Genomic DNA, 9,550 nt, shown 5'->3' with positions numbered 1-9,550 from the left:
CGTTTACACAAAGCCGTATACCCCGGACACATCTGCAGACCACACACACACGTGAGTGCATGTGAAGGCTGGTGAATGCTGGGTAAGATCTGTAGCTTGGTGAACACAGTTGTACCCACAGACTAAACACCTTCCTGCTTTCAGTGCTGTACTACAGTTAGATCTTCGCATCGGGGAGAGGGGGAGCTCGGAGACTATGTACTCTTTCTGATGGCCCTATGATTATTTCATATTGAAAAAACTGAAACACAAAAAACCTCCCGGAAAGAACAAAAAGGCCATGCAGTGGAGTGAGACAAGGTGCCGTGGGTGTGCGGTGACCGAAGGAGACTCCCTCGAGACCGCATGTTTACCCCTGCCCCCGCGTTAATTCCTGGTACCACCCAGTCTGCCCGGCAGGTGGGTGAGCTGTCCATGGTGCTAGTGGAGACCAGCCATTCCATGAAGCAATAAGCCTCATTCCTTCTTCCTCAACCACTAGCGGCAATCCCCCCCCCCCCCAACACACACACATCATCAGTGCCTTTACTAGATCCTGCAAACATCCTGGTGTGGCTCCCGTCTCTATGTGCCACACCCTTCACCCGCTCAAGGAGAACGGAGGCTCCAGAGGGAGGTACGCAGTACAGAAAGCAAGAACACGTTCCTTGGCACAGTCGGTGGTAGATAGTATGTAAACCCCAAGCCTGCTGCATTTGTAGAGAAGAGGAACTAGAAAGACACGCACCAAAATGTGACCCATGGCTTATCTTGGGGTGGTGAGACAGTGACTGCTCTTTTCTTCTTTATGGTTAACTCTCTTCCAAAGTTTATGTAGTAAAAGGATTACTTTTGAGATAAGAAAAAATCAATAGAGGTGGTTGTTCTAGAAATTGCCATCGTGGGGCCCCTATAGCCTGACTCTCATCTCTTTATGCTTGCAAGGCGGGCCATCCCAGCCTGGGGGTCCCAGCAGCCCTGGCCCCACACTGCCCCAGACGCTGACCTCCCACTGGGTACTACCTGCCCCTTGGGGCAGGGTGGGTCCCATGCTCGTCTCCCAGAGCCTGTTTGTCCTTTGGGGTCTTGGCCTCCCCAAGAAGTCTCCCCCAGTACGAGGCACTGACAGTCTCCTCCTCTATGTCCCGCTGGCACTCCGTCACTGCTGCTGGGCTGGCAGGTCAGCAGCTGCCTCTCCCATTCGCCCCCTCCCTTCCCTACGTCCTTCTCTGCTGCCTCCTTGACTGATAAGTATGGATCTCATCCCTGGGCTCTCTGAGTCCTGGGGTTCTGGCTGTTCAGCCAAGGGGAGCCCTGCCAGGGAAGGGAGAAGCATGGGGCGGGGACACATGGGCCCCTGCTCCCTCCTTGGAGTCAGCTCAGGCTGGTGGTCCTCTGCTGGAGGCCCCTCTCCAGGGCACTGGCGGGTCTCTGACAACGGTTCGTCCCGTGACTTCTCCCTTATCCCGATGGGCCACCATGAGCTGCCCACATGGCTGTTGCTATCCTGCATGGGTCCCCTATCCCCTCTCTCCGGAAAGCGTCCCTTTGTAGGCATCCCCCCTTGAATTACTGTGCGATGTGTTATCACCTTTTTCCTGTGGGCGCCGTGACTGAGTCACTCTCAAAGGAGCAGACGGGTGTCGTTGACGTCTCCAGCATCCCGGTACACAGTAGGCGATCAGTAATCGCAGTTTGAATGAGAGAAATGTGTGAAACCTAAGGAATACCCGTCTTGGATTTGCTGCTCCCTGTGCTCTGAGGTCTCCCCGCATTTGGCATCTGTGCGCAGATAGACCTAACTCTTCAGCCCTCCCTGCGTCTGTGTCTCCTGCGTCTGTGTCAGCTGCCTCCCAAAAATTTTCCCCACCAGCCGCCCCAAGGACACAGACAGTCTGAGTGAGAGCCAGAGCGCCGACTCTCCGGGGGTGTGAGCAATAATGCATTGGGGTTGTTTGCAATGCAGTGTTATCGTGTCTGTGGATACCTGGTGAATAACCAGTCTGGTCCCATGTGCCATTCGGCCACCACCGTGACCCCGAGTGGTGGAGGAGGGGCAGGCGTCTCAGCAGCGTCTGCCATGGTCCTGAGTGGCAGAACCTTGGTTTGGGCGTCTGCTTTTGGCCTTCGAATGCTGTCACCTGACAGACCAAGAGCTGCCCTTTGGGCACCTTGGCGAGCTGCCCACTCGGCACCTTGAGGACACAGAGTGCCGATCCCGGACAAGGGCAGGGTGTACCTTATAGGTCTTCAGCCTGCACTCAGAGCTCAGTCCTGAGCCCACAGGACGCCAACCTCTCCTGATGTTGTAGCCTCCAACCCCCTCCTCACTACGATTCCCTTATCCGGACCAAACACCACCCCTTCCAGGAAGCCTTCCAGGTTCTTCCTTTGTTGGGCTTCCCCACTTTCATTGGCCTCCTAGGTCTCGCGCCACCCTGAGCTGGGTCACCTGCTTCTGCCTTAGGTGCCCTGATGGCCGTGAGCTCCTCAAGGGTAGGGGCAGGGCCCAACAGTGCCCCTCATGGAGCTCTGCACACATTAGGTGCTTAATAAGTGTTTGTCTCTCCCATCCCATGCTGTTGCTTCTTGTTGATGTCACTACCTCTTTCAAATAAGGGCACGGTGACATACACATCTGTGTCTCAGAATGGGCCTGGCGTTGGGCATCCAGCTGCCTTTCTAGGGCCCTAGCTGTTCCCGGGAGGGTCTGTGCTTCTGGAACGGGCTTCTTGGCTGCTCCAGAGACACCACACCTGCCTCCCCCTTTCTGCATGTCCCTCCCCCAAGGCCCCTGCCCCAGGATAGTGCTCCTGGTGGTGACGTGTCCCTCTTACACACCTGGTCTGTCTGGCCAGCCGCCCTGCCTGCCCAGGGCACGCACCTCTCTTCTGTGCCCGTTGTTCTCCAAGCCCCTATAAATAGCCAATTTTATCTCCTCGGTGACAGCAAGCAGCTGGCTGAGAGGCCTGGCCCCACTTCTGTCCCCTGGCCAGGACTGTCCCACGTCACTCTATGACCTTGGGCCAGGCAGTCCTCTCTCTGGGTCTCCCCCACCCCATTCCTGCCCCTGCTTCCCTGGGCCCTCTTGCCCATCACCAGGCTCCCTGCACTGTCCTCCCAGGGCCCCATGGCAGAGACTGAGGATCCGCCCGGGGCTGGGGAGGCCTGGGCCTATCGGGGCAAGCAGGGAGCAGGAGGCGTACCTAGTCCTCGGAGATGACCCGTTCTGGAGGGGCTCTGGTCATGGGGACCAGTCAGGGTCATGTGTTCCACACAAGCCTCATACACAGGCCCTCAACGGGGTCGGCTGACATAGAGGTCAGGAGCAGGTGGGGGGCGGACTGGGCCTGTCCACAGTGCTGCGTGGCCACTAGGGCTGGGGGTGGGGTGGGAGCTGGGCCCTGTGGGAAGCCACTGGTTTCCCCTCAGTCCCAGGGAGGGACCTAAAGCTGCAAGGAGCTTACAAGAGGGGTGAGCTCCCTGTCCCTGGAGGTATACAAGCAGAGGCTGCTGATCTTAGAGCTGTTTCCAGTCCTGACTCCTTTCCTACTGACCTGCCAGATTCTGAAAACCCGCTTGCACCCCTCTGCTCCCCGCCCCAACATCTCCCAGGGTCCCTGTTGCCTCTGGGATCCAGCACCTTCTCCCGCCAATACCCAATCGGGTCTTCCTCGGTTGAGTCTGCGTTTGCCCTTGGCAGAGAGGGTGAGGCCTTAGGAAGGAACAGGGAGGGCCTGGGGTGGCCAGGCCAGCAGCGCTGGGGAGATGGGGTGAGGCTGGTGGGCCAGCCGAAGAAGGGAGGGAGTCCCCGCAGGGCCCTGGCCACCCACTCCCTGAGGGAAGGTGGCTCTGCTGGACCCAGGACTGGGGCCAGGGATGAGGGAGACTGTGGCCTCCGTAGCAAAGACCACTGGCACTGGCCATGGACGGGGGCTTTGCTTTGGAGTTTGGACGGTCTAGAGTGGTTCATACATTCCCAACTGCTTACTAACTCCAGATCTGGGGCCACATTGGGGAGGGCGAGGTGCCCGTGCAGTGAGCTGTCTGTGGGTCTGGCCAAGGGGCTTAGGCTGGCCCACCCCCGACTCTGACTCACCTACCAGTCCTCTCCAGCTCACCCCCACTCAACGGCAAAGCCGCATCAGTCACCCATCACCTCTGGCCACCCACTCACACCCACGCGTCACAGACACATAGCCCTAGCTCCTTCCTGCCCTGTCCACACTGCCTCTGCCCCCTCTCCAACCTGGCGTGGGCTCTCGTGTCTCCCCTGCTCTGGGTCTCCAGGGGTGACTCCTATTCTCCTGGGAGGAGGGCTTAGTGGTAACCCTGCTTGTAACCCCAGAGCCCCAGCCCAAGGCCTAAATCAATAAAACCCCCACTAAACAGCACATAAAACAAACCCAAATCATTCCCTAAATCCCCAGAGTAAAAACCCAGTACAAGCATTTGGGTTTTTCCCTTTGCAGATTTTTTTTTTTTTAGTAGACATAGTCTCTTTCTCGTTTTACAGCAAACATTGCAAATATAGAAATATTTTTCTGTACAACGGGAGGACGACAGCGTACAGTGGGGACGAAGACAGAGCACATACGCCCAGCCCGCGCCCCTTCCAGCCACACCCCAGGCACAGCCCTCCCCGTGCCCCTCGTGCCCCACAGGGCTCTGGGCAGGTCCTGGAGGCCACCCGGCTGCCTCGCTTGCTCTGTGCCTCTTTGGTGGCCTCTGGAGTTGGCAGCAAAGAAATGGACCGGGGAAGGGACCCACAGGGATCCACAGCAAACCTGGGCGAGGCAGTCGTGGGAGGAGCCGGGTGGCTACTCTGTGTCTAGCGTTTTATGTCTTTAAGAGAACTTGACTTTTATTTTTTGTTTAAAAAAGGAAGAAAATAAAGACAGAGAGTAAGATCAAGAAGGCAGAGAAGAATCCAAGAGGAAAGAGAATGAAAAAAGTCCCCTCCCCCACCCCCATCCCCAGACACAGTTTTCTCAAGTCCCTTGTGTGTGTGTGTGTGCGCGCACGTGTGTGTGGGTGTGTGGAGGCCACGGCTCATTCTCTGTTGGGACTGGCAGCGCCCCCTCCCTGCGCTCTCTGGGGGCCCCAGACTTCCACCCTGGCTGCGAGTGTGTCTGTGTGTGAGCGTGTCTGTGTGCACGTCTGTGTACACATGTGCACATCTGTGTGAGCGTGTCTGTGTGCACGCATGCGCGTGTCTCCCTGTGTGAGCGTGTCTGTGTGCACGTGTCTCTGTGCGTGTCTACGCGTGTGTACGTGTGTGGCGCGTTGCGTGGGAGTCTCTGGGTTACGATAGCTGCAGTGGGTCTTGTGTCCTTTTTGGTCCCGTGGGCGTCACGAGTCCCGGGGAAGGTGCGGGCCGTGGGCTCAGGACTTGTGCTGGGCCGACACGCCCTTCCAGTAGTCCAGGATGTCGTGCAGGTCCTCGTCTTTGGCGAACTGAACCTTCTTGCGCAGGGCATGGCCGGCCGCCATGAACTCCTCGTGGTCCTTGTGGCGCCGGCGGCTCAGTCTGAGGCGCTCCCAGATGCTCTGGGAGGCCCTGCAGGCATACTCGGGGCTGGAGGAGTAGCTCAGGTTGTGGTACTGCGGGGACAGCGGTGAGTAGGCCAGCTCGCGAGGCCGCGGCCGGGTCAGCGGCTCCAGGATGGACGCCTTGCGGCCGCCCAGGCTCTCATGGGGCGGGGGCGCGGGGGGCGCGGGGGGCTCGGCCGGGTGGGAGCCGGGGTATGAGTGCCGGTGCTCGCCATAGTGGCGGCCTTTCTCGGCCTCGGCCCGCAGCACGGCGGCCGCGGGTGTCACAGTGAGGATGGCGTCGGTGGCGGGGGAGCTCTTCTCAATGTACTTGGCCTCGGCAGCTGCAGCCTTGTGGGCGCTGGTGGCCTCGGCGCGGAAGGCTCGCGGGCTGCGTGCGGAGCCGCTGGACGAGGAGCTGGCACGCGGCGGGCCGGTGGCCGCCTCCACGCTGTGGTGCCGCTGCAGACCGTGGCCAAAGGCGTCCTTGTAGACGGGCGCCAGGAAGCCGTGCTTGCCGGCCAGCGGCTCCGACAGCAGCACCAGCTGTGGCTCAGCCGCGGACACGGCCCCGGTGCCGGCCTTGCCGCCCTGGAAGGAGGTGGCCTCAGACTTGAGCGCGTCGATGCAATTGTTGATGATCTGGTTGACCTTGTCCACCTCCTTGGCGATGGTGGAGATCTCGGCCACCGAGCTCTGGCTGTCGGGGCCGGGCCGGCCCAGCTCACAGTCCCTGCGCTCTGCAGGCTCGCCCGTGCGCACCTCCATGTAGCTGCCCTTGCTGGCCTTGGGTGTCTCGCCGCTCTCTGCCAGCTTGTACGGCTCCATCTCGCCGGCTGCCAGGTATGGGATGCGGGTGGTGGCCTCGGGGCCCAGCAGCGGGCCCTGGGACAGCGGGGCCAGGCCGGGGGCCTCCAGCTCGGGCCCGTACTTGAGCTCGATGATGGTCTTCTTGAGGCTGCCGGCCGCGGCCGCCTTCTTGTGCTTTTCCTCCTGGCGCCTCCGCCGGCGCAGGCAGTAGTAGACGGCGCCCAGCACCAGCACCATGCCGAAGAGGCAGCCCAGGATGGTCATGATGTAGTGCGTGGCCGTGGACGGGCTGGGCACGGGACCGGGCGGGCCGGGTGGCTTGGGCAGGCCGATGGTGAGGCAGGTGTGGTTGTGGTGCAGGCCAGAGCTGGTGGACACCACACAGTAGGTGTAGTTGGTGAGCGTGTATAGGTTGGTCAGGCGGATCTCCTCCTGCGGCTTGGTCAGCCGGGACACGGTGGATGAGCGGCTGTTGTTGAAATGCTCCAGCGTGTACATGCGCGTGAACGGGCTGGGCAGCTGCACCGTGATAGTGGCCGAGTTCTGTGTCAGCTGCTTGACCTTGAGGAGGGGCCGTGCCTCAGCCTGGGGGGCCAGCGTGGGCAGCGCCACCAGTGGCGTGGTGCCGTCACCGGAGAAGCAGTCCTCATCGGCACAGGGGGGCTCGCTGGGCTCGGGGGGCGGCGGGGGTGGGGGTGGTGGGGGCGCACGGCCCGGGGGCAGGCGTCCCGGCACAGGGGGTGGCTCAGCCACGTAGGCGCCGTCGGTGCACACGGACTGCAGCTTGGCGAGGATGCTGCGCTGGCCGTGGCGGCCCTGGCCCAGCAGGAAGTAGCCGGCGTAGAGTGGTGGCGACTCACACTGCACGCGGTCGTGGGCGTGCGTGGCGTTGGCGAAGGCAGCCAGCCAGCGCAGGAAGCCCAGGAGCTCGCAGGAGCAGTAGAAGGGGTTGCTGTAGAGCTCGCACACGGACAGCCGGGCCAGGCCGGCGAAGGTGGTGCCGTGCAGCCGCTGGATGCGGTTCATGGACAGGTCGACGTTGATGACGTTGGGGCACTCCCAGAAGGCGCCAGGCGTGACCACCTCGATGAGGTTGGCCTGCAGGTACAGGTACTCGAGCTTGGCCAGCCCGCGCAGCACGCCCTCCGTCAGGTTCCGCAGCCGGTTGTAGCCCAGCTGCAGCACCTGCAGGTTGAACTGGCCAGAGAAGGCGCCGTCCTCAATGTAGCCGATCTCGTTCTTGGTGAGGTTGAGGTACGTGAGGTTGCCGAAGCGGCTCAGCGAGGCGTAGTGCACGCTGCGGATCCGGTTCTCGTTCAGCCGTAGGTCCACGATGGTGCTGTTGATCTGCTGCGGGATGGCCTCGTAGGGCGGCTGGTTCTGGCTGCAGATGGCCAGCCACACGAAACCCTTGTCGCCCTCGATCAGCCAGCAGTCTCCGCGGGCCAGGCCGCCCGCGTGCAGCAGGATGGCGGCCGCCACGCACGCCCATAGCGCGCCCCAGAGGCACCCAGCCATGGGGACGGCCTCCGTGGGACAGCCCGCACCGCCTGCCCAGGGGGACCGGCCGGGAGACCCTGGAGGAACCAAAGGGGCCGGCGCTCGCGCTCAGGGGTGTCCTGTCCCAGGCCGCATGCTGGCGTCGTGTGGGCACTGGGAGCCGGCTGCCACCCTCAGTGCCGCAGGCCTCCGGTCATGCGCTTATGTCCTGCCGAGGCCGTGGTCGCCTCCCCCATCGGCCCGGGCGTCTGGACAGCTCCACCCTGCACCTCCAGCTCCACGGTCCTGTGGCAAGACAGAAGAGGGGAGAGCATCAGTAGGGGCTGGGGTTCTGGCAGGCCCCACCGCGGAGGAGCAAGGCCCTGTCGGGCTGCCCGGTCAAACTAGAAGGCATGTTGGGGGAGCCCATGGTCCTACGGGACGATGTTGGGTACCAGAAGGGCACAGTACAGGTTGTGCCTCGAGGGAGGGAGTGAAGGGAAGCCCCCATCCCAAGCCCTCCCCGGCCCCCAGACGCGACAAAACCCCACCTGCTGGGCTGGGCCCTGGAGATTCAAGGACTATGGGTCTGGCACAGGCAGGGCCACTTGTGGGACAGTTGGGGATCAGGGACGTCCTCTCCCAGGAGGGCCCGGCCAGACTCACAGCCACCTGCAGAGGGTGCTTGGAGCCCTGGCCTAAGGGTCCTCAGCCCCAGCACATAAATTCCTCCAGGGCCTAGGGCGCCTCTGGCTCCCCTCCAGGGAGGCACAGGGAGGCAGCCGGCCCCAGGGACGGCCAGGTTCGGGGCCTGAGCCCTCCCGCACTGGGTCAAGGCACACATCACACTCCTCTGACCCTAAGTTTCCCCAAATTAGACTACTGGATGGTCTCAGGAGAAAGGAGGCTGCCACTACCCCCTCGTGGGTGGATCCCAGTAGAAAGGCTGGGAAGAGAGGAGTGACTCTGCCAAGAAGCCCCCGTGCCCACCCACACCCCCACCCGGGGCCTAGGAAAGGCCCCATCTCTCCCAGCTCTGCCAGCCAGCTCCTGAGACAAGTGTGAGGGGATGGCCACCGGCCCCTGCACAGACCCAGGATGGGACCGTCCCTCCTGGGTCAGACTGGGGAGCCTGCGCACAGGGAGATGGGGCTGGACACAGCAGCTCCCGCCAACGGGAGGACCTCTGGTCTGGGGGACCCGCCCTCTGCCCCCCACCCCAGGTCTCCTGCGGGACAGAAGAGCAGGCATGCCTTTCCTCGTTAACATCTGGATTTATAGCCGGCCTCTGTCACCGCTCTGTGGCCTGGCCGGCAGCCAGCTGAGTGTATTTCACGGATATTGACGTTTGCAACTAGTCTGCACTGAGGCAGCTTAAATTAGGGAACAAAATATAATGATGTGAAATGGATTTTCTTCCCCTTCGGAAACTTCACAGAGCACTGTTTTGATCTGGCTCCTGGGGAGGAGAGTGACTGGCAGATGGGGGCCAGATGGGACGGGGAGGGACCCGGGGCGAGGTCCTCCTGGCCAGCCTGTGGCTGTGTGACTTCCTGCAAAGCACGGGGCCTCCCCTGGCTGGTGGGACAGGGAGGGAGTCTGTCGGGGGGACGGTGGGGTCCCTGCATGGTGTCCCTGGGGAGGACGGAGGGCATCTCAGTACCTGCCCCTGCCCCTCCACCAGGGGCCCCCCCGGCGCGGGTAAGGCAGGTGGGGGCAACAGGGTCAGGCCGGCTCCCGCTGCTGAAAG

The 9,550-nt window shown here is 62.0% G+C and overlaps 1 protein-coding gene across 3 annotated transcripts in view; it reads right to left on the bottom strand.

Moving 5' to 3' along the window:
* Nucleotides 1-4,218: 4,218 nt before the first annotated feature.
* Nucleotides 4,219-9,550, bottom strand: part of ELFN1 (extracellular leucine rich repeat and fibronectin type III domain containing 1) — a 68,939-nt gene continuing 63,607 nt past the window's right edge. For all 3 annotated transcript variants that reach the window (XM_059155004.1, XM_059155007.1, XM_059155005.1), the window contains exon 3: nucleotides 4,219-8,106. In XM_059155004.1, coding sequence (XP_059010987.1) covers nucleotides 5,365-7,839 — 2,475 coding nt within the window. In that variant the 5' untranslated portion in view covers nucleotides 7,840-8,106 and the 3' untranslated portion in view covers nucleotides 4,219-5,364. The remainder of the gene's footprint in view (nucleotides 8,107-9,550) is intronic.

The sequence above is a fragment of the Mustela lutreola genome, chromosome 17 (genome assembly GCF_030435805.1).
Source record: "Mustela lutreola isolate mMusLut2 chromosome 17, mMusLut2.pri, whole genome shotgun sequence".
In the NCBI taxonomy this organism is placed as follows: Eukaryota; Metazoa; Chordata; class Mammalia; order Carnivora; family Mustelidae; genus Mustela; species Mustela lutreola.
Note: the sequence above shows the minus strand (reverse complement) of the source record. Positions and strands in the feature narration are given on the sequence as shown.